This window comes from Juglans regia, chromosome 6 (assembly GCF_001411555.2).
Source record: "Juglans regia cultivar Chandler chromosome 6, Walnut 2.0, whole genome shotgun sequence".
In the NCBI taxonomy this organism is placed as follows: Eukaryota; Viridiplantae; Streptophyta; class Magnoliopsida; order Fagales; family Juglandaceae; genus Juglans; species Juglans regia.
The window spans coordinates 5,857,934-5,882,208 of record NC_049906.1 but is presented as its reverse complement, the minus strand read 5'-3'; the positions used below and the strand labels follow the sequence as shown (position 1 = coordinate 5,882,208).

Here is a 24,275-nt window from a genome sequence, read left to right as displayed (position 1 = left end):
AGTTTCTTGATTTGCTTCACCTTTGCTTATGTGATTCCTATGTTCATTGCAATGGCTTCACCATAATTTGGATTCCGACTTTGGATGAATTTTGTTATGACAAGAATTAGGGAGCCATCCTCTTATCTGCATATTGTTGCTGTTGTGCTACTTGTTTTTCTTACAGCTACATTAAATGATAGAATGTAATGATCTCTAGGTGTAGCTCTCCAATTATGACTTTCATTTAGTTATTTATTGCCTCATACATTAACAGTGTTCTTTATAAATCTTTAAAGTACCAGAAACAAAACTTTTAATATTTGGGATAAAAGACTCGTGAACAATCTTGTTCCTTAAGAATCAAGTGTTGTCCATAGCATTAATGACAAAGATTTGGAAATGATGTTTTTTATTACTTGTGATGTTGAGTCTCTTTGAAGGGAAAATAATGCATTCTATCCAATGGCTAATTTCATTGTTTGCAAAAGAAGAAATATTCAAAGGCCAAGGGGGGTGTCTCCAAAGAATTCTCGTTGGAGAATTCTCGTGAAAAGTACATGACAAAAATAAGTGAATTTGTGTTTCTACTTCATTGTCGCTAATAGGACAGTAATATTCCTCATCATTCAGAGGGAGAAATCTTTTCAACAAGGATTTTGTGGGTATAATGTTGCTCAGAATTTTCCAGCAGAGAAGTTTAAGTTTATCCTATATCTTGATTTTCCAAAGTTTTTTTCCAAGTATTGGATTGCTTATGAAGAATGTTGGGATTCATAGTAATAGCTGCATATGCAAATTTTACTGAGAATCTCCCTAAAGAATGATGCATCCATATGAGTTTATCATCCAAACTATGGAAATCAGTTTGAGCTAAAGGGATTTTTATAATCTCAATCACAGAATCTTGATGGAACAATGCTTGCAACAAAATAGTGTTCCATGTTCTAGGCTATTCCATAGTAAGTTCAGAGACTGTTAGAGACAAATCCCTTTCAATAGAAGTAGACTTTGGAATGGGTTGGAATGTGGGCTGAGTGGGTATCCAAGGGTCAAACCAAACTCTCATACTTATGCCATTATTAATATGGAAGCACACACTATTTTTTCAGAAAATCCCTGTACTTTAGGATGCCTTTCCAAATCCATGAGTCAGAGGTCTTTGGATGTGTTGCAAAAAAATGGGAGGTTTTCAAGTATTTATCAGAAAGAGCAGTTTTCCAAATGGCATTAGTACCATTTATCATTTGCCAACCTAATTTGCACACGAGAGCTTTGTTGAAGTCAGATGTCAATATTAGACCAAGGCCCCCCATAGATTTAGGCTTGCATATTGACTTCCATGATTTAGGAGTGAAATTATGAGATTTTTTAGGGGGAAATCCCCACCAAAATCTCAAGAAGGCTTTATCAATATTCTTGGTGATTGATCTTGGAATCAAGAGGATAGATATTACATAAGAGGGAATGAAACTGGCTACTGATCGAATTAAGGTAGTTCTACCAGCATGAGATAATAACTTAGCTTTCCAACCTACTAATTTTTTAAAGATGTTTTCTTGGACCTCTTCAAAATGAATTTTTTTTAGAGGCTTTGGAAGAAAGGGAAAGGTCCAGATATTTTATTTTGGATGATGCTATTTTGAAATTAAAAAAATCTTTCACCTCTCTCATTTTGGGCATTTTGATTATATGTTTTCCTAAAGAGTATGAGATCATCTGCAAACAGAAGATGAGAGAGAGAAGGGTCATTCCTACTAATCTTAATACCTTTGAGATGACCTAGATTTTCCTCTCTAGAGATGAGTCTAGTGAGAACTTCAATTCCAAAAATGAAAAGGAAAGAGGATAAAGGATCCCATTGTCTAAGTCCTCTAGAAGGATGGAAAAAGTCACATGGATTCTCATTTATGATCACTGAGTAGGAAATAGTGGTGATGAATTCCTTGATCCAATTAATCCAATTTCTGTGAAACCCCAGGGTCGACATTATATTGATAATAAAACTTCATTCCATAAAATCAAAAGCTTTCTCCATGTCTATTTTGACAGCCATGAGCCCCATATTCCCTCTTTTCTTCTTGAGGCAATGAAAGACCTCTTGAGCAAGAATGGTGTTTTCCTGAATTACTCTACCAAGAATAAAAGTTGTTTAGTGGGGTGAAATGATCCTAGAGAGAATTTTTCTAGTCTGTTTGCAAGGATCTTTGTAATGACTTTGCAGCAAACATTTGAGAGACTAATGGGCTTATATTGATGCATAGAATTGGGGTTACTGGTTTTTGGGATCAGATCTATATGAGTATAGTTCAATTCCTTTAGAAGTTTCCCATTGATGAAAAAGTTTTTTATGGTAGCATTGAAGTCATTTTTTATGATATCGCAATATTGTTTATAAAACAGGCATGTGAACCCATAAGGACCAAGAGCTTTTGTTGAGGGAGTTTGCTTTAAAGTAGTTAAAATTTCCTAATCAAATAGTATCTCACAGATAAAATTATTATCCAAATCAGAAACTTTGTCAGGAAACAAATCTTCCAATTCAGATTGAAAGATGGGGTTGCATGTCTAATATATTTCTTTGAGGTGTCCAAAAAATTATTCTGGATGACAATTTGGTCAGTTGTCCAATGGTTAGAAGTGATTTTCAAGCTCTCAATAGAATTTGATCGCCTTCTAATGGTGGTTGACATGTGAAAGAATTTAGTGTTGAGGTCATTAGCAGTCAACCACTGCAATCTAGAATTCTGCCTCCATAGAACTTCTTCTCTCCTTAGCTGCTCATTGAGTTGTTCTTTGAGGTCAGCTTCAATGTTCATGTCTTGATTGGTGGGGTCATTGGATTGGATTTGAGAAAGTGCTTGAGTCAAATTTTTTTTATGGAAGATTGGATATTGCCAAAGTAGTTCTTGTTCCAAGATTTTAAAGCTTTCTTGACCTCTTTTAATTTCTTTGAGAGAATGAAACCAGGGGTCCCTACAATGAAGGTATTCCGTGCTTTTTGAACAACAAGGGTTTCTTTATTCTCCTATTGAGTACATCGCACCTTTTTGCCTTTGCCATCTGGAGGTACTTTACAATCGGAATATCTTCTTCTACTTTTGTCTGTGCTTTGCTTCCCTCCTCTGTTGTAATCCAATTTATTTTTGAAATGTAAAACTCTTTCTCCTTGAGAAGCCGACTCCCCTTGTCCCTTGTGAGTATACCTCTTCTTAGTTCCATGCTCAAGGTGATCAACGATGGGTGGGGTTGAAAAAGAAGTCTGCAGTTTTTTTGATATGTCTCAGGGAGGAGAAAGGTGTTTAAAGGCTGACTGGGCTAGGTTAGGATGGACTGGAATGTTGGGTTTAGATGTATTAGGCCTAATTGCAAAGCATGACCTTCCCGATGGACTAACCAAGAGTAAGATGGAATGGTTTTCTGTGATGATTTCAGTTGTGCTTTGGAGTTGCTCCAATTGGGCTATTATTTATTTAAAAATATTGGTTTCTAAAGCCTTGGCCTGATCAAACTGGGGCATATGATTTCCAATGATATGTGATGAATTGATGGGTGTTAAAAAAGGTGGGTTGTGTTTAAATGAAGGGGGCACAATGCTAACCGTTTGATCTCCAATGTTGTGTTGAATGGGTTGGATGTTCTTGGTCAGAGTGATGGGGAGACTAGCTTGAGCATTTTGGTAATGCAGTGGGATTTTCCAAGATGTCAAACTGAGATGACTTTCTCTGCTCTCAATTAATGTATCCTTCTCATTTGTCTACTAAGCTAGAAGGCTGCCATGTATCCTACTCAACATCCTAATTCTTCCCATGTTCATGCTATAATGGTTTCCATGGAGAAATTGCACATTTGCATTAAGCCGGTTGCAGTAATCAGGAATAGTTTTAGAGTTTTCTTGTTCCTGATACACTTTACTTTTCCCTTTACTTGAATTTGGTTGAAAAACTTGCCTGGTCTCAGGCGTTGCTTGCCTGGTCTCAGGCATTGCTTGCCTGGTTTCAAATGCCACCATCTCTGAGTGTTGATTACCAACTGTTGGTTGATGATTTTTTACTTGATCCAGTCTTTGTGCTATAGAATTTTCTGCTCTCATCCATGGACCGAGATTTGTGACTTCAGATTGAGTTTGGAAAAATGGGCAGACTTGCTGGATATGACCTATACAACCACAACAATAACAGAAATTTGATAATCTTTCATATTTAAAACTTATCCATGTTGTTGGTCATCTTGGTCGTGTGATAGGAAAGCCATCAGGGAGTGGATTGTCAACATTGATTTCCACTTGAATTCGCATATATCTTCTAAGAACTATTCTCATATTGGTCGCTCGTTCTACCTGAATGAAGTTGCCCAGCTTCTTTGCAATTCTTTCCAAATTTGAAGTTGTCACAAATTCTAGCGGAAGTCCATGTATTTGAACCCAGAAAATAGACATTTTTAAATTATTTTCTTGTAGGCTCAAGCCAAGAGGCCACTCACGTACCAGCATGTGGAAGCCCTTCATATTCCAAGGGCGCTGCTCCATCATTCTGTTTTTTTTCATTTTTGGGAAAGTGAAGAGGGAGGTATTTACATTCAGATCTTCTATAGTGAGCCTTAAGACGAAGCTCCAAGCGGCCTTAATTGTTGCATGCAATGCATGCTTGTTGAGGTTTGGATGAAATGATCTAGCCAATGAGAGCATGATCTGAGAGATATGCATCAGCCTCTCTATTTGTGGTTACAGGTTTAGGTTATTCCAGTTTAAAGCATTTGGTGTTTTTATGGGGTTTTCCATTCCTGAAAGAGAGTTCATTGTAGTTGTTTTGGAGAAAATAGATGAAAGACGTAGGTGTTGAAATGGGTAGTTGTTTCATATGAGGTTAAGGTATTTTGTTTCAGAAGAGGGACGAAGGGTTCAACGTATGTTACGAGGATATTGTGATGGTTTGGTGTAAATGTAGGTGGTATTTGTTTAGAGTAAGATGAAACAAAACTGGTTCTGGTTTGGCTCTTTTATTTTCGGAGATGAGATGAGATGAAATGAGATGAGATTAAAGTTAAAAAGTTGAATAAAATATTGTTAGAATATATTTTTTAATATTATTTTTATTTTGAGATTTGAAAAAGTTGAATTGTTTATTTTATTTTATATTGGAAGTTGAGAAAGTTGTAATAATTAGATTAAATAAGATGAGATGTTTTCTCAAAACAAACTAGTCCTAAATTAAGAGAGGTTTAACTCACTAGGGAGAGGGGGAGAACTCATCCTGGAGAGAGAGTTGGTCACTTTGGATTTAATCCGGAACTTCAATGGGATCAAAATATATTTACTTAATAACTTTTTTAAACTACTTTATAATTCTATTTCAAATTAGGTAATTATAAAAAAAAATTATAATTATTTTAAATGAGTTTCTAAAATTACACTAGTTGATTATAAAATATTATAAAATAGTTACGAAAAAATTATAAATGTATCATTACACTTTTAAAATTTGTTAAAACAGCTCACTTTTTTTGGCCTCCTCTTAAGCAAACCCTCTTATCAGTATAAATGATTTTTTCCTCAGGTTCAGTTATAACGAGAGACCCTAAGGGTAGGTTTGGGGCACAAGACCAAATACAAAATTCTCATCTCATCTTATCTAATCATTATATCTTTTTCAAATCTCCATATAAAATATAATAAACAATTAACTTTTTCAAATCTCAATACACATTTTTCAAATTCCAAAACAATAATAATATTAAAACATAATATTTTAAACTTAAAACAAAACACAAAATTCTCATCCCACCCCCCAAACCTGCCCTAAATCTACAACCGCATGGCATTCAAATCCAATTTCTCTCTAGCTATGATTCTATTTCTTTTATTGAAAAAATACTCGTATATAACAGAGAAAAAATATATATTTCTATCATCTAAATATAGGAAAAGTAATGCTAGACACAGTTATGGGATCTACTATTAAAAAATTATTATTATTATTATTTTTTTATGTAAGTTCTGTACTTACTCACTTTTTTCAAATAAATTGTCTTGCACTTACGCATTCCAGAACTGCAAATATCATTTCTCATATGAAAAATTATTAATTCCACAATACAGATAGATAGAGTTGGTGTAATTTTGAAGGATATCTCTCAATCTTACTTTGGAATGAAAGTTTTCTTTCTCGTAGCATACTTTTAAGGTTATCTTTCGATTTTCTATCATTTTTCATAATATGTTATAAATAGAGTTTAGAAATTCATAATTTTATGATAAGGACCACGTATAACATAACATATATTTTGGCCTAGAAGAGATGAAAGTATCATTTTCCTGTGTGGGGGACCAAGAAAAATCAAGTTGGCATCATGTTGTTGCTTTTTGTAGGGCACCATTGGCTTGTGGCTGCTATCTTCACACGACTCCATCTCTTGTTAGAAAGCGAAATTCTTATGCATTATTAAGTTTAAAAAAAATACTTTAAATATTTTTAAAATTTACAAATTGACTTGATTTAAACTGATATATAAAATTGTAAAATTATTTTTATTATAAAATAAATATAACATATCATATAAAACCATATTAATTTGTGAAAAAAATAATGAAAGATCTTGATCTGCAGACCACAACATATACGATAATATGCATTTATCCTTTTTTGGAGGAGATATAATTTCATTTTTGGATGCTTAGATTTGTGAATTTGTCACTAAAATTATCATATTATGTTCAGGAGAACAACACTCTTTTACACATATTTTGGTATGAGAAATGATAGTTGCAGTCATAAGTGTGCAAGCGCCACACAATCATTTTGAAAAAAGTGAATAAATATGAGAACTACTTGAAAAAAATTAATTTTTTAATAGTGGATCTTACTCTTTTTCAAAACAACTGTACGATACTTGAGCACTCCACAACTGTATGTAATATTACTCTTTTGGTATTTGGTCCATGAGGTGGTGGGTAAAGAGCTTTTTTAATCTAATCTATCTCTACTATCCAGCCTTTGTTATCTTTAATCAGCCCCCTTTTTATCCCTTCAAGGGTTGTGTACAGTTCCTGTGACACAGTGTGAGGGCCTGTTTTAAACTCAATCCTGCGTATAAAGAGGTTGAATGAGTTAGAAATTTGCAGTATTTCATGGATTCTGCAACAATAGTGATGATGAGGTCAGAGAGGTCTACATTGAGCAAATCATTGGTTAGTGTTACCTTTGACCCTTGTATGTAACGCTCCCTACAGGAGCAACGCCAACAGCAGTTCCAGTGCAGAAAACTTCATCAGCATCAATCAGTTCATCAATGGTAATAACACGCTCCTCAACCTGACCCAGATTACGCACAAACGTTAGAATTTTCACTGATGCTTTGTATTTTGCCTCGGGCAACATTTAATGTTGTTGAGTCTACTGACTGACTGTGTCTATATATCTTTATCATAATATTAGATCAAAAAATTATTGAGGATCTCAATCATTCTTGCCACTTCAAAATTTTGAAACAAAGTAGAAGTTCTATAACCTTTCTCCCTAAAACTTTATAGGTTTTTTTTTTTTTTTTTCTTTCTGTTGGGCTTTTTGTGTGGAGCCTAATTTTGTTTTGTGACGGTCCGATTTGACGATCCGACCCCATAAGAATTCAGGGTGTGTGTGTGTGTTTTTTTAATGGATTTTCAATAGCACTTTCGGACCTGATTTTGGCTCTTAATCTGACCCGATCCGCCAATTAGGGTTTGCCACATATATATTTACCATTCATGTACTGCCGCACTCTGTATTCTACTATCATTCTAAAGAAAATCATTTAAACTCTGTAAATAAGTACATTGCCGAACTACATAAATCTTGTGTATATGTGTTATTGATTTCATTTTTTACTTTACTTAATTCTCTTGTCATTACTAACATTTTCATCATTTTATTGAAAGTGGCTCCCAAAAAGGTCCCAGCCCGGCCATGCCAGTCCCACCTTCACACCCTTGTTAAGAGTAATAAGTTGATGACAGCAAATACTAAGTGGGGATCTCATACTCAAGCATGAGCATTAGATCTACACTAGGGGGAGTGGCCTTTCAACTTTTTAATTGGAAGCCCTTCTAAGATAGAAGCATTTTTTCAAAGCTTAGTTAAAAATTAGGTTCAAGCTGTGTTTCAGTGGTACAAGAAAAGCACCTGATAACCATTCTCACGGGCAATGTCAATGATGCTTTTACGGGTAACTCCTTCAAGAATGGTCCCATTTGCTGCAGGACTAGCAATAACATTGCCCTGAATACAGAAGAAAAGTAACATCAATCAGAAGATGACAAACCCATCACAATGCATTCATCTCAATTTACTGATCATGAGTTTCAGCAATTGATACTGCTGTCTTTCTTTACAATTTACTGTGAAATAAAATTCATTTTAAGAGATATACCTTTAGAATGAAAATGTTACAAGATGACACCTCCTCAATGAACTTCTTATTCACAGAGTCCAGGTATAGGACATCAGAAAATCCTCTACTTTTCGCTCTGGTCAAAGGTTTCAGACCCTACAATTTCAAACAAAATGATGTTTTACACTTCAAAGTAGTTCAACCCTAATTCACAAAAGGTTTCATGACAGCACAAATCCCCCTTACTGGGGCATAGTTGGTGACCGATTTGACCCCTCCAGTTCCGCCACGAGAGGCACGATCAAACTCTTCCTCAACATACAAGTTCAAGGGTGCAAAACCCTCCTGTTTATAAACCAAGAGCATATAAAAACTTCTATCATTAATAGGAGCTAAATTAAGCATCAATTTATTCCAAAACAAAAAAAGCAAGATATGTGTATATATCACCCACCTTGAAATAGTTTCCAACGGGGGAAACATAGATGAGGAATATGTATTCAGGTGCTGCACCCAAACCCAATATTTGACCACTTCCCATGAGCAGAGGCCTCAAATATAGAGACCCTTTACCCGCAGGAGGAATCTGTGTTCATATTCAATGCCACAAATTCATATATTTAAAAAGATTTTTAAACTTCCACCGACAGAACTTACTCAGAAAACAATACAAGTGTCAATGCAGCTTTAAATCCTGGGCATTTTCTTCAAGACAAAGTGAGATTACCCAACGCTTGTTGGCTATGGCAGTTTGCTTCACAGCATCTACAAATTGATCAATGGAGGGTGATGGCATGCACATTCTTTCAGCCCCCATTTTCATGCGGATTGCATTCTGTTCTGGACGGAAGAGAAGAAGGCGTCCATCTTCACTCCTATATGCTTTTGTGCCTTCAAACAGTCCCTGTTCAGTTTTTCACTTGATTATAAGTTTCATTTAGGCTACACAAGTGAAGGGTAAAACAAAGCTGCCCTAAAAGTTCCTGAATTCAATGAAATAAAACCCTTTTTCTGAAAAAAAAAAAAAATACAATCAAACAAGACATCCTTTGTTTCCATACAGTTCGGTTCTGAAGAAAACATCAACTGCAGCATACCTGGCCATAATTTAGAACTCCAGCAGCAGGGCTCAGCTCAATGTTTCCATATCGACTAAGCTGTCCTTGTTCAAAACACTCTCCTTTAGTGCATTTCGTCATGTACATGTAATCAGTACGCATCATGTAAAAGCCAAGATTATCCCAGTCGACACCTGGGTTTTCGTCATCGCTGGAATTGCAGGGGCACAATAAGACAAGCCGAGAGCAGAAGCAGGAAAAATAAAAGGAGGCAAAAACAACAACATTCCAAAAAGCCAACGAAACAAAATAAGGAGAAAACATTAAAAACATCCTGAAAAAAGGTTTAAACTTTCATTACTGATTTGGTATAAAGCAGTTACCTGTAAGTAGATGGTTCGAATACTTGTTGCAGGAAAGAGGAAGCCCGAGATGCAAATCTATGGTAATCTCCTATCTGCAAAATGTTCAAATATATTATTAATTCCTCCTAATTTCATAGCAATCTTTGTTATCCAACCGATATCGATAAGCAATATATGATGAAGAGAAAGCAAGTAATAACACTAAGATAATTGCTTCTCCACAAACACTAAAGAACTATTGAAGAACAGCCTTGAATTATAGATGGAAGCATGAATTACTTCTTATTGATCTAATTAATTAATTATCATTAAAGTGATATGTAGAAGAAAATTACAAATGACAGTTTAACTAACTTTCCGGGTTCATGCACCAATTCCTTCACTTGTTTACCGTTAGTATTTAATTTTTATAGAATTTAGCTGTGTCTGTCTCTTTAAATTGTAGAAAATATTTAAATTAAAAAATTATAAGAGATCTGGATGCCTAGCCAGAAGGTATTATATGGGCCATAATTCATCTCAGGATTATATAGGACAAGACCAACACGCCGGCGCCACATGATCCGAGGTAGATGATGCCACAAATGGCCTGTAGTATAAATATACCTAGGATGTCCAAATTGTCCAGCCCAAACTTGCTACATATTGGCCCATAACCACCTGTCTGGATAATCATCCTTCGATTCCTCCAAGAACAGGGATGAAAAGAAGGAGATTCATAAGAAAGAAAGAAAGAAAAAAGGAGCTAAAAGAAAATGAGGAAGACGCCAAAGCACCAAAACGATCGAAGAATCAAGAAAAGAATGAAAAAAGAAAACAGAAGAAAATAACTTCACAAATCAAACATGTTCACCCAGAAAAAAAAAAACACGACAATGAAGAACAAGTAAAAAAAACAAAACAAAACCCAAAACAATCTTGTAAACATGTCTAGGAGATCAGAACCATAAGAACAGCATCTTTTAAACCATAACATGATGTCAAGAGGTAATAAACAAAAACCTTGGACGAAGAATAACTGGTACGAAGAGATTGAAGCAAATTGCGAAAGCATGCACGCCTTGAAATCATGGCAACCAGATTCAATTAAAACGGATGGATTTGAGGAGCAAAAAGATCACGGAAGTAGTGTTGTAATAAGGAAGTTGATGCTATCACCGAATGTGCAAAAGACAAGGCCACGTGATTCATGCAATAGACCATTATAGGATTGTAGTCTTTCCATGTATAGCCTAGTTTCCTAAAGGTGTAAATTCCATTACCATACACGTGTAATTTTATACTAGTAAAGGGCAAACCCCTGCATTGCACGTGTGCCGATTGCATAAATATAAAAAATATTTTTAAAAATAAGAATTTTCTGTAAAAATATATAATAATAAAAAATAGATTAATATATATAATTATGAAATGTAATAGTTTTATTGAAATAGTTTGTGTATATATGTGTAATATGTGTATATATGTAATAGTTTTCAATTGCCCAATTGAAATGTATTTTCTATTGCCCTGAAAATTTGAATTAATAATTAAAGCAAAACATTGAAAGAAGAAGAAATACATGTTAGATATATTTAGTAATACATCGAGAGATTTTAAAATTATTTGTAATAAGATGTAATGTTCAATTTTATTATTTTTAATCTTTAAACTGCTTTTTCTTTTCTTACATGCAAACATACAAAGCACATAAACAAGATTCTAAAAAATAAACAATAGTACAATTACCTATATTTAAAGCATAAATAAATATCATCCAATCAATAAAATATGCTTAATATTAAAACCAAAGCAATTAATATAATATTGAACTATTTACAATTAAAAATCTTAATACAAATAAAACAAATATTGAGCAATTCTAATTAACAATCACAATTCCATATATTTGCAAGATGCCTCATAGAAATAAATGAATTAAATATTATAAAATATAAATAACAACATCTATTTGTATAAACAATAATAAAACGTACCTGGAGATAAGTGCAAATAAAAGATTAGTGGAGATAGAGCCTAACAACAAATAGGAAGATAAACCTTAGTCTTTCATTCTTTCACTATTTTTCTCCTGTGCACCGCACACCGTGTTTCTTCCCCTCCACACCTACTCTCTCTCTCTCAACACTCTATATTTTTCGCCGATTCTCTCTAACATCTAACCTCCAACCTTCATATGCTTCTCTAACCCTCACATAGTCACTCGCACTAGAGCATTCACATTGAATTTTCTATAAAATTCTTTATAATTTAGTTAAAAAGTATATTCTTTAAAATTTTCCTCTAAATTTTACTCATATTTCAAAAATCTTCTAATCTCATTCCCTATCCATTCTCTATTCTATTAAAATAATATTTATTTATTCTTTCTTTATTATTTTTTTTCTCTCATTTTCATTTACAAATTTAACTACTCAATATTTTTTCTTATATTTTGAACTATTACTCTAGTGAATATTTTAAATAAAAATTTAAATTATTTTTAATATTTTTAAAATTATAATTTTTTTATATGTTCGTAGTTATTTAAATTATTTTTAAAACTATTATTTAAAACTACAACAAATATGAGTATAAGAGAAAGTATAGATGATTGAAAGAAAAATTAAATTTAATTGAAATGAATAAAATATTAATAACAGTGATTTAGAGAATTAAATATTCATTCCTAAATCTTTTCCCTAAAATAGGGATCCGGATGGAGGGAGGTTTTGAAAGTATTTCCTAAATTTTTTCTCAAATTATAGAAAAAATGTGGTTTTGGAGAACCCAATAGAGATGCTCTCACATATAACATTTTCCATCCCTCTCTCTTTAGCTCTCTCACACACTGCACTTCTCACCCTCATATTTGTGTTTTTATTTATTTATTTATTTGTACAACTTTATTCTTTTTAAATCTTACAAGTTTGAGGTTTCATATTTCAGATCTGTTTTTTTTTTTTTTTTTTTCGGTTGCTGTTTGTTGGTTTTATCTTCATGCTCTGTTTTTTTTTCTTTTTTTTTTTTAATTATCTGTAAAAATCAACATCTATGTTTATTCTTGTTTTCTGACTTTTTAGAAATAAAACTTTAAGGGCCCGTTTGTTTTCAGAGATGAGATGAGATGAGTTGAGATTAAAGTTAAAAAGTTGAATAAAATATTGTTAAAATATATTTTTTAATATTATTGTTATTTTGGGATTTGAAAAAGTTGAATTGTTTATTTTATTTTGTGTGGGGATTTGAGAAAGTTGTAATGATGAGATGAAATGTTTTTGGAAAACAAACAAGGCCTTTTTTTTTCATCTAATGCGTGTTTATTTTCTCTCTATGCTTGTTTCTAATTTTTTTTTTTTTTTTTTGTTAATACATACAAATCTCAGATTATATTTCTCAGAAATCGCCATCTGTGTTTTTTTCCTTTTTTTTTAGGACTTCATTTTTTCAAAATGTTACGAATTTGAAGCCTCCTCTTTCAAATCTGAGTTTTTTTTGTTTTTTTCTTATCTATAAAAGTCAACACCTCTATTTATATATATATTTTTTATTTTTTAGAAAGGAATTTTTAAATCTAACGAATATGAAATCTTATCTTTCATATATGGGTTTTTTTTTTTTTTTCACCTAATGCGTATTGATTATCTATGTGTGCTCGTTTCTAAATATTTTTTGACAATACACGAATATGAGATTTATTGTTGATTCATACAGGTCTGAGAATGTATTTCTCAGATCTTGATTTATTATTTCTTTTTTCCTTCTATTTTTGTGCATTGAGTTGTTGTGATTATTTTTTTGGTTGATTTTTTTTTTCAAGTGGCTACAGATCTTGAGTTTAACAAATCTCTGTAGATGTACACATGTATTAGATCTTTTGATTTTTTTTCAATTTCATTTCTTTCTCGCCTGTCACTGCAATATTGTTTCATATCTGACCGTCTTAGTTGTATTTTTTTTTTTTTTAGATACTCTATCACTAACAGTTACCATCTTCTGAGGTTTGTTCTTCCTGATATGTTTCCTCCTTATGTCTGTGCTCATATCTAAATTATTTTAGGCAACAAATACAGATCTAAGATTATATTAATGAGATTATGATTTATTTCTTTTTTTTTTTATCTTTTATTTTAACAGTTACCATCTTCTGAGGTTTACTCTTCCTGATCTGTTTCCTCTTTATGTTTGTGCTGGTATCTAAATTATTCTTGCCAATACATACAAATCTGACGTTATATTTATGAGATTTTGGTTTCTTTCTTATTCTTTTCATTTTATTTTATGCGTTGGGCTGTTGTGATGATTATTTGGTTGCAGGTTTTTATTTTTTGGATGCTTATAAATCTTTATCTCTGTGTTTCTTATCTTCCGATTTAGTTTTTATATATGCTTTTATGTTTTTTTAGCATACTTTACTATATTTTATATTTGTTTAGATGTGACTTGAACATGTGTAATTTGTGGGTTTTTGAGATTTTTTTTTTTTTTTTTGCCTATATTGATAGTTGTTTTTTCTGAGTGTCAATTTCCTTTTGAGTTTAATCAATATCTGTAAATGTAAACATGTACTACATGTTTTGAAGTTTTGAATTCTCATCTTCTGATTTATTTTTTATATATGCTTTTGTGTTGGTTTAACATACTTTAATATGTTTGATATCTGTTTAGACGTGATCTGAACATGTGTAGTTCGTGGGTTGTTGAGTTTTATTTTTTCTTTTCTTTTTTCCGACCTATATCGATAGTTTTTTTTTTAAGTATCAGTTTTCTTTTAAGTTTAATGAATATCTGTAGATGTACAGATGTAGTACATGTTGTGAAGTTTTTAATTTTATTTATTTCTCGCATTTTATTGCTTGCTTGTATTTTTTCCCAGATGCTATATATGTTAACAACATAGAATGGAAGGTAAAGGAGTCAAACAACAACACAATAAGAAATGGAGATTCAATCCTCTTTCTCAAGTCTCAACTAAATTTAGTTTTCTAAATCCAAAGAGTCATGTAACTTTTTTATTTCTTAACTATTGCATATATGTAAATAAATGAAGAAAAAAGTACGGAAATGAACATATAAAAACTGACCTGTGAAACTGGAGAGGTGGGAGGCAAATTTAGAACCCAAAGTCAAAAGAAACAGATTTGGAAAAGTTAAAACGAGAGATAGGAAACAATAGAAAATAAAGAAGATGAAAACTACTCTTATACGAAGTGGTTAGCGGTTTAAACGGTAGAAAAGACAAAAAATAAAATCAGATTCTAATAATTGTAAAAATGAAGATAATTCTTATACAAAGAAGCAGGCGGTGGAAGCGGTGCAGAAATGAAAAAAAACTTGAGAATGTGATAAGAGAAAAACGATGGAGGCGGTGGGAAATGGAGAAAAAGAAATCTAGAATCTGATAAGATGAAAAAAAAAATGAAACCTAGAAGGCTGTGGAAATCGGGAGAAGAAAAATGTAAAATCTGATAAAATGAAAACGCAGGAATTTGAGAAGAACAAAAAAAAGGATAAAATCATAAATTGACTAAGAGTGGCAAGAGGGACAGAAATGACAAACCAATACCAATTCAAGGACAGAAATGGAAAAACAATATGAACAAAAATCGTCCAGAAAACACAAGAATTCAACACTACCAAAAGCAAGGACAAAAGTGTAAATAGACCAAGAATGGCAATACGGGCATAGTGGGAAAAGAAATATAAAGCAGGGACAAAAATGAAAAAAAAAAGATGGACGACAGCTACCTGCTTATTAGCACTTATTATATATAAGATATTGGAATAGATGACACAAGTCTAAGTTTGTGTGAGATTACAAAATTCCCTACTCTATCAATATTTGTTTTTGGTATCAAGAGCCAACTAAAAGACAAACGTCTAAAGATTTTTTTTTCCCCTTCCAATGGCCTCCTTTCACTCTGTCGGTTCTTCTTCAACCTCACCGTCCTCCATTGCTTCCAAGACAGCATCCGTCTCCATCTTGAACCTACAAAATCTTGTCACTATAAAACTGACAAAGGATAATTACCTCATTTGGCGAGCCAAAATCCTACCATACCTTAGAGGCCAACAATTGATCGGATATGTGGATGGTACAATCTCATGTCCACCTCCAATTCTTCATATCACATCCAAAGACGATGGAAAAAATTAAATTGCTCCAAATCCTTAGTACTCTCACTGGTACAATCAGGATCAAGTCATACTCGGTGCTCTAATGTCCTCTCTCTCTGAATCAGTTATTATCCATATGGTGGGACTTGAAACTTTCAAGGATGTGTGGAATGCTCTTGAGCGAATGTTTTCTAACCATGCCCGAGCACGCGTGGTAGGAATTTTTAATTCCACAATATAGATAGAGTTGGTGTAAATTTTAAGGATATCTCTCAATCTTACTTTGAAATGAAGGTTTTCTTTCTCCTAGCATACTTTTAAGGTTATCTTTCGATTTTCTATCATTTTTCATAATATGTTATAAATAGATTTTAGAAATTCATAAACTTATGATACGGACCACGTATAACATAACTGATATTTTGGCCTAGAAGAGATGGAAGTATCATTTTCCGGTCTAGGACCAAGAAAAATAAAGTTGGCATCATGTTGTTGCTTTTTATAGGGACCATTGGCTTGTGGCTGCTATCTTCACACGACTACATCCCTTGTCCCTTGTTAGAAAGCGAAATTCTTATGTATTATTGAGTTTAAAAAAAATACTTTAAACATTTATAAAATCTATAAACTGACTTGATTTAAAATGGCATATAAAATTATTTTTATTATATAGTATATCTAATGTATCATATGAACTCATATCAATTTGTAAAAAAAATAGTAAAAGATCTTGATCCGCTAACCACAACATATACGATAATATGTATTTATCCTTTTTTGGAGGAGATATAATTTCATTTTTGGATGCTTAGATTTGTGAATTTGTCACTAAAATGATCATATTATGTTCAGGAGAACAACACTCTTTTACACATATTTTGGTAAGAGAAATGATAGTTACAGTTGTGAGTGTGCAAGCGCCGCACAATCACTTTGAAAAAGTAAATAAATATGAGAACCACTTGAAAAAAATTAATTTTATAATAGTGAACCCCACTATTTTTCAAAGCGACTGCATGACGCTTGCGCACTCAACGACTGTAAGTAGCATTACACGGTTGGTATTTGGTCCATGAGGTGGTGGGTAAAGAGCTTTTTTAATCTATTCTATCTCTACTATCCAGCCTTTGTTATCTTTAATCAAACCCCTTTTTATCCCTTCAAGGGTTGTGTACAATTTCTGTGACACAGCGTGAGGGCCTGTTTTAAACTCAATCCTGCGTATAAAGAGGTTGAATGAGTTAGAACTTTGCAATATTTCATGGATTCTGAAACAATAGTGATGATGAGGTCAGAGAGGTCTACATTGAGCAAATTATTGGTTAGTGTTACCTTTGACCCTTGTATGTAACGCTCCCTACAGGAGCAACACCAACAGCAGTTCCAGTGCAGAAAACTTCATCAGCATCAATCAGTTCATCAATGGTAATAACACGCTCCTCAACCTAAACCAGATTACGCACAAATGTAAGAATTTTCACTGATACTCTGTATTTTGCCTCTGACATCATTTAATGTTGTTGAGTCTACTGACTAACTGTGTCTATATATCTTTATCATAATGTTGGATCAAAAAATTATTGAGGATCTCAATCATTCTTGCCACGTCAAAATTTTGAAACAAAGTAGAAGTTCTATAACCTTTCTCCCTAAAACTTTATAGTTAGTTTTTTTTTTATTATTATTATTATTATTCTTTATGTTGGGCTTTTTGTGTGGAGCCTAGTTTTGTTTTGTGGCGGTCCAATTTGACGATCCGACCCTATAAGAATTCAGGGTGTGTGTAGGTGTTTTTTATGGATTTTCAATAGCACTTTCGGACCCGATTTTGGCTCTTAATCTGACCTGATCCGCCAATTAGGATTTACTAGATATTGTATTAAACAACCTTCTATAGCCGCCAATTAGTATTTGCCACATATACATTCACTATTCATGTACTGCCTCAATCTGTATTCTACAATTTCTACTATCATTCTAAAGAAAATCATTTGCAACACTGTAAAGTAAGTACATTGCCTAACTACATAAATCTTGTGTATATATGTGATTGATTTCATTTTTTACTTTACTTAATTCTCTTGTCATTACTAACATTTTCATCACTTTATTGAAGATGGCTCCCAAAAAGGTCCCAGCCCGGCCATGCCAGTCCCACCTTCACACCCTGTTAAGAGTAAGTTGATGACAGCAAATACAAAGTGGGGATCCCATACTCAAGCATGATGAGCATTACATCTACACTGGGGTAGTGGCCTTTAAACTTTTTAATTGGAAGCCCTTCTAAGATAGAAGCATTTTTTCAAAGCTTAGTTAAAAATTAGGTTCAAGCTGTGATTCAGTGGTACAAGAAAAGCACCTGGTAACCATGCTCACGGGCAATGTCAATGATGCTTTTACGGGTAACTCCTTCAAGAATGGTCCCATTTGCTGCAGGACTCGAAATAACATTGCCCTGAATATAGAAGAAAAGTAACATCAATCAGAAGATGACAAACCCATCAGAGTGCATAAACTTTCTGGGAAATTGACTCTACTGTTCATTCATCTCAATTTACTGATTATGAGTTTCAGCAGCAATCGATGCTGCCGTCTTTCTTTACAATTTACAGTGAAATAAAATTCATTTAAGAGATATACCTTGAGAATGAAAATGTTACAAGATGACACCTCCTCAATGAACTTCTTATTCACAGAGTCCAGGTATAGGACATCAGAAAATCCTCTGCTTTTTGCTCTAGTCAATGCTTTCAGACCCTAAAATTTCAAACAAAATGATGTTTTACACTCAAATGCAGTTCAACCCTAACTCACACAAGGTTTCATGACAGCACAAATCCCCCTTACTGGGGCATAGTTGGTGACCGATTTGACCCCTCCGGTTCCGCCACGAGAGGCCCGATCAAACTCTTCCTCAACATACAAGTTCAAGGGTGCAAAACCCTCCTGTTTATAAACCAAGAGCATATAAAAACTTCTATCATTAATAGGAGCTAAATTAAGCATCAATTTATTCCAAAACAAAAAAAGCAAGATATGTGTATATATCACCCACCTTGAAATAGTTTCCAACGGGGGAAACATAGATGAGGAATATGTATTCAGGTGCTGCACCCAAACCCAATATTTGACCACTTCCCATGAGCAGAGGCCTCAAATATAGAGACCCTTTCCCCGTAGGAGGAATCTGTGTTCATATTCAATGCCACAAATTCATATATTTAAAAAGATGTTTAAACTTCCACTGACAGAAGTAACTCAGAAAACAATAGAAGTGTCAATGCAGCTTTAAATCTTGGGCATTTTCTTCAAGACAGAGAGAGATTACCCAACGCTTGTTGGCTATGGCAGTTTGCTTCACAGCATCTACAAATTGATCGATGGAGGGTGATGGCATGCACATTCTTTCAGCCCCCATTTTCATGCGGATTGCATTCTGTTCTGGACGGAAGAGAAGAAGGCGTCCATCTTCACTCCTATATGCTTTTGTGCCTTCAAACAGTCCCTGTTCAGTTTTTCACTTGATTATAAGTTTCATTTAGGCTACACAAGTGAAGGGTAAAACAAAGCTGCCCTAAAAGTTCCTGAATTCAATGAAATAAAACCCTTTTTCTGAAAAAAAAAATACAATCAAACAAGACATCCTTTGTTCCATACAGCTCGGTTCTGAAGAAAACATCAACTGCAGCATACCTGGCCATAATTTAGAACTCCAGCAGCAGGGCTCAGCTCAATGTTTCCATATCGACTAAGCTGTCCTTGTTCAAAACACTCTCCTTTAGTGCATTTCGTCATGTACATGTAATCAGTACGCATCATGCAAAAGCCAAGATTATCCCAGTCGACATCTGGGTTTTCGTCGTCGCTGAAATTGCAGGGGCACAATAAGACAAGCCGAGAGCAGAAGCAGGAAAAATAAAAGGAGGCAAAAACAACAACATTCCAAAAAGCCAACGAAACAAAATAAGGAGAAAACATTAAAAACATCCTGAAAAAAGGTTTAAACTTTCATTACTGATTTTATATAAAGCAGTTACCTGTAAGTAGATGGTTCGAGTACTTGTTGCAGAGAAGAGGAAGCCTGAGATGCAAATCTATGGTAATCTCCTATCTGCAAAATGTTCAAATATATCATTAATTCCTCCTAATTTCATAGCAGTCTTTGTTATCCAACCGATATCGATAAGCAATATATGATGAAGAGAAAGCAAGTAATAACACTAAGATAATTGCTTGTTCACAAACACTAAAGAACTACTGAAGAACAGCCTTGAATTATAGATGGAAGCATGAATTACTTCTTATTGATCTAATTAATTATCATTAAAGTGATATGTAGAAGAAAATTACAAATGACAGTTTAACTAACTTCCGGGTTCATGCACCAATTTCTTCACTTGTTTTCCGTTAGTATTTAATTTTTATACAATTTTACTGTGTCTATCTCTTTAAATTGTAGAAAATATTTAAATTAAAAAATTATAAGAGATCTGGATGCCTAGCCAGATGGTATTTATTATATGGACCATAATTCATCTCAGGATTATATAGGACAAGACCAACACGCCGGCGCCACATGATCCGAGGTAGATAATGCCACAAATGGCCTGTAGTATAAATATACCTAGGATGTCCAAATTGTCCAGCCCATACTTGCTACATTTTGGCCCATAACCACCTGTCTGGATAATCATCCTTCGATTCCTCGAAGAACAGGGATGAAAAGAAGGAGATTCATAAGAAAGAAAGAAAGAAAGAAAAAATGAGCAAGACGCCAAAGCACCAACACGATCGAAGAATCAAGAAAAGAATGAAAAAAGAAAACAGAAGAAAATAACTTCAAAAATCAAACATGTTCACCCAGAAAACAAAACACGACAATGAAGAACAAGTAAAAAAAAAAACAAACAAAACCCAAAACAATCTTGTAAACAAGTCAAGGAGATCAGAGCCATAAGAACAGCATCTTTTAAACCATTACATGATGTCAAGTGGTAATAAACAAAAACCTTGGACGAAGAATAACTGGTTCGAAGAGATTGAAGCAAATTGCGAAAGCATGCACGCCTTGAAATCATGGCAACCAGATTCAAATAAAAGGGATGGATTTGAGGAGCAAAAAGATCACAGAAGTAGTGTTGGATAAAGAATGGGTGAGAGTTTGCAAGAAAGATATAATACAGAGGATCTAAGAACAGAGCCAATAGAATTCTGCGAAAGAGGAGGTAGAAAGGGCCAAAATATATACAGAGGCCGTGTCAAGCAGGAACACCGTTGTAGTCTTTTCCTATCCAAAACGGAAGGAGGGAAAGCATGCCGAGATAGGCTTGAATTAACATTATTGTTGTTACAATAAATGTTTAGGCATGAATATAGGATAGGTTTGGAGATAGTGATGAAATAAGATGGTTTTAAATGAAAGAAGAAAATTAAAAAAATATATATTATTTTTTAATATTATTATTTTTTAAAATTTTAAAAAAATTAAATTGTTTATTATATTTTGTGTAAAAATTTAAAAAAATTGTATTGATAAGATGAGATGAAATACTTTCTGAATTCAAACGGGATCTTAATAACTATTAGATAACATAATATTTTAAGATATTCTCAAACTATTTTATTATTATTCACAAATATTCTTAATATCTAACCGAGTCTTTAATCTTCCAATAAATAAAAAATATATATATATATAATTTTAAAAATTAAACCAATAGAAAGAGATTAATTTAATAATTTAAATTAAAAGTGCGGATTCATATTCTATGAATTATTTCTCTTAGAGCATTAGCATTGGACTCATCAAATGAGTCCAATCTTCAAAATTTGATGATTTTAGTTTTAAAATCTTGGTATTGGATTCACCATATGCTCAAATGTCAAGCTTTTAGCTACAGTACATTCATCTTCATCTTCAAATTTGAAGACTCACTATTCACACTCTATAATCATTATTTTATTTATTTAAATTATTGTTTCTCAATTTTGAGCCACAGTATATTTAAGTTAGGAAATAATAATTTAAATATTAAATTAAATTATTAATTAACATATAGTTAGTGTAATTGTCAAATATGAAAAAAATAAATTAAAAATATTATTATTAACGAAATAATATTATATTATTATTTTGATGAATCTAATGGTTAATCCAATGTGGGGATATGGATAGAGAAGTTTTAGATTTATGAAAAATATGTACTTTTCATCAAATTTTAAAGATAAAAATAATGAATCCAATGCTAATGCTCTTAGTATGTTAGTATCGATATAAACGAGATAATTAATTTATCCAAATATTATAATATTAACTCCTTTCAATTTAGAAATAGGCAACCTGTACCGGTAAGTTATGTGTGATAGCTCGGGTTGGTCGAGAATAGTAAATATATCTAATAAATACACCTACTAACTATTTAATTGGACGTATCTTATATCCGGCAAAGTCGGATCAGATCTATTAAATTATTAATAGTTAATTAAGAAATGGATTCTAGAAACTGAAAAACAAACATGGAAAAAATTTGTATAATTTCATTTCGTGTTTCAAAAAAATATAGGTTTTTATTAATTAGAGCATTTAAAACGCATTAGATATGATAACATGAAGAAGCAAGACTTTTGGTACTAATGCGTTTTATTAGATATAAGAAAATAGCAATACTACATATAGTTTTTATTTTAATGACTGTAATACAAGATTAAGTAATTTTCTTTTTAAAATTATAAAAATATTTCTCTTAAAATGATATTTTTTCTCATTTAATAAAGAGTTTGTACATATAATCTCTAAATAGGGACTGTAAATAAATTTTTTCCTAATAAAATACTAATGCTTTTTAGTATTGACAGGATCCACAAAATCAGCATATATTATAAAAAACCAGCAAAGCATAATTTTAGGATTTAGAAATATCAGTAGTTACCATTCATAGCATAGTCAGTATATATATTTAATTGTAATCTTTCTCAATATAAAAATATACAGTAGTAATGAATTTTAATATATAGTTTTAAAGTATACAAATTTTGTATATTTTCTTTTTAAAGAAAAAATAGATTTTAATAAAAAATTTATACATATTAATAAAAAATAATGTACAGAACTGACATATTCTGCAAATAATATTTCTTTCTTAAAAAAAATCCAACTCTGTCCTTTGTAGTCCTGTCTGTTTCTTAATAAAATGTTTTTTTTTTTTTAAAAACAATATTATCCTCGAAAGTATTAGTAAAATCGTAAATACATCGATCTTTTTAAAAGTTAAAAAGTAGATCAGACGTCACAACCAAATTGGATAACATGAGTACTTTCCTTGAAAAAAACATCGCATTCCCCGTCGATAGGATCACATACGTACGAACATGGAATATCCATAATCTGTCAATGCTTTACAGCAAAAAGAAAATAAAAAATAAGGTCCGGAGATAGGAAACGGACGGTGATCTTATAGAGATCGGATACTGATTTTTTTAAACTCGAGCACTTTACCCCATACTGTTACGTACCCGGTTTAGTACATATTCAGATTATCCATGCATGATCTTGAGTTCAACATTAATCCATATATATATATATATATATATTATTCAGCTTTTAGAGGAAGGCGAAGGAGGAGATCATCATGTTTGAAGTGAAGAAGATCGCACTACAGCTTACAGATTAAAGATTACTTACCCAGAATAAATAATTGACAGAAAAGTTGCAGACAAAAGTAGTAACAGGATGTAATAAGAGATTGGTACGTAAAAAAGTAACCTTAGATGAAGAAGAAGGTGAAGAAGAAGAACCGGCTCGAAAGGATTGAACCAGCTTGCAGTTGCCAAAGCGTGTGCATCTTTGGATCATTTTTGCTCTTGAAAAACAGCAGTACCAAAATTCAGAGCTCGAGGTCTCAGATCAGGAAATGGTATGCAAAAACTAAAAGATCAAAATGATGGCCGATATAAACGAAAGAGAGATCAGATGAGGAGCAGACGAGAAAACCAAGCAGTTAGCTAGAGAAAGAAATTATGGTAGAATGCATTCAGAATGGGTGGGATAAAGGGACAAGAACAGATAAGAGGATTGGATTTTTCATTATTTTATTAATTTATTTTACGAAAATCATGATTAACTTGAATACAATTTTCTGGACATGATAATCTTAAAAAAAAAAGACCGATTAATGCTAAATATATATAATTATAAGTTGTATATTAGTCGCGAATTCTTTTAAAAATCAATGAAATTTATTATTAAGAAATTAATTTTTTATATAAATTTTATATTTACTTAATTTTTTTTAAATAAATACACAGCTCTTACATACAGACTCTATGACAAAAAATATTTATCATGTCTATCGGGAACTTTTTGGAGAGAGAGATTGGGAAGTAGCTGGAACAGATAGGGATCGAGGAAGCAAGC

The 24,275-nt window shown here is 32.6% G+C and overlaps 1 protein-coding gene across 7 annotated transcripts; it reads right to left on the bottom strand.

Annotated features, from left to right (window-relative positions):
* Nucleotides 1-6,664: 6,664 nt before the first annotated feature.
* LOC109021870 (branched-chain amino acid aminotransferase 1, mitochondrial-like) lies at nt 6,665-23,891 on the bottom strand. 7 transcript variants are annotated; one of them, XM_035690974.1, is made up of 10 exons: nt 23,625-23,891; nt 19,900-19,973; nt 9,441-9,612; nt 9,071-9,247; nt 8,798-8,929; nt 8,590-8,688; nt 8,383-8,499; nt 8,136-8,231; nt 7,177-7,289; nt 6,665-7,061 (listed from the first exon to the last, which is right to left on the bottom strand). In XM_035690974.1, the coding sequence occupies exons 1-10, from the start codon at nt 23,712-23,714 to the stop codon at nt 6,947-6,949; spliced, it is 1,185 nt and encodes a 394-aa protein (XP_035546867.1). In that variant the 5' UTR covers nt 23,715-23,891; the 3' UTR covers nt 6,665-6,946. The 7 variants fall into 7 exon arrangements, with proteins under 7 accessions (XP_035546867.1, XP_035546869.1, XP_035546868.1 ...); XM_035690976.1 differs by lacking the exons at nt 19,900-19,973; nt 23,625-23,891 and adding exons at nt 9,785-9,858; nt 10,769-10,961; XM_035690975.1 differs by lacking the exon at nt 23,625-23,891 and adding an exon at nt 20,872-21,195 and having other exon boundaries at nt 6,947-7,061.
* Nucleotides 23,892-24,275: the final 384 nt, after the last annotated feature.

Bases quoted from the DNA above. Each gene is read 5' to 3' on its own strand.
- LOC109021870 (XM_035690974.1), bottom strand. From the start codon at position 23,714: ATGATCCAAAGATGCACACGCTTTGGCAACTGCAAGCTGGTTCAATCC. The intron at 9,613-19,899 runs GTAACTGCTTTA...CTGCAATTCCAG, and splicing joins CTCGAACCATCTACTTACAG to CGATGACGAAAACCCAGGTG. The intron at 7,062-7,176 runs GTAACACTAACC...CTTTATACGCAG, and splicing joins GTTACATACAAGGGTCAAAG to GATTGAGTTTAAAACAGGCC.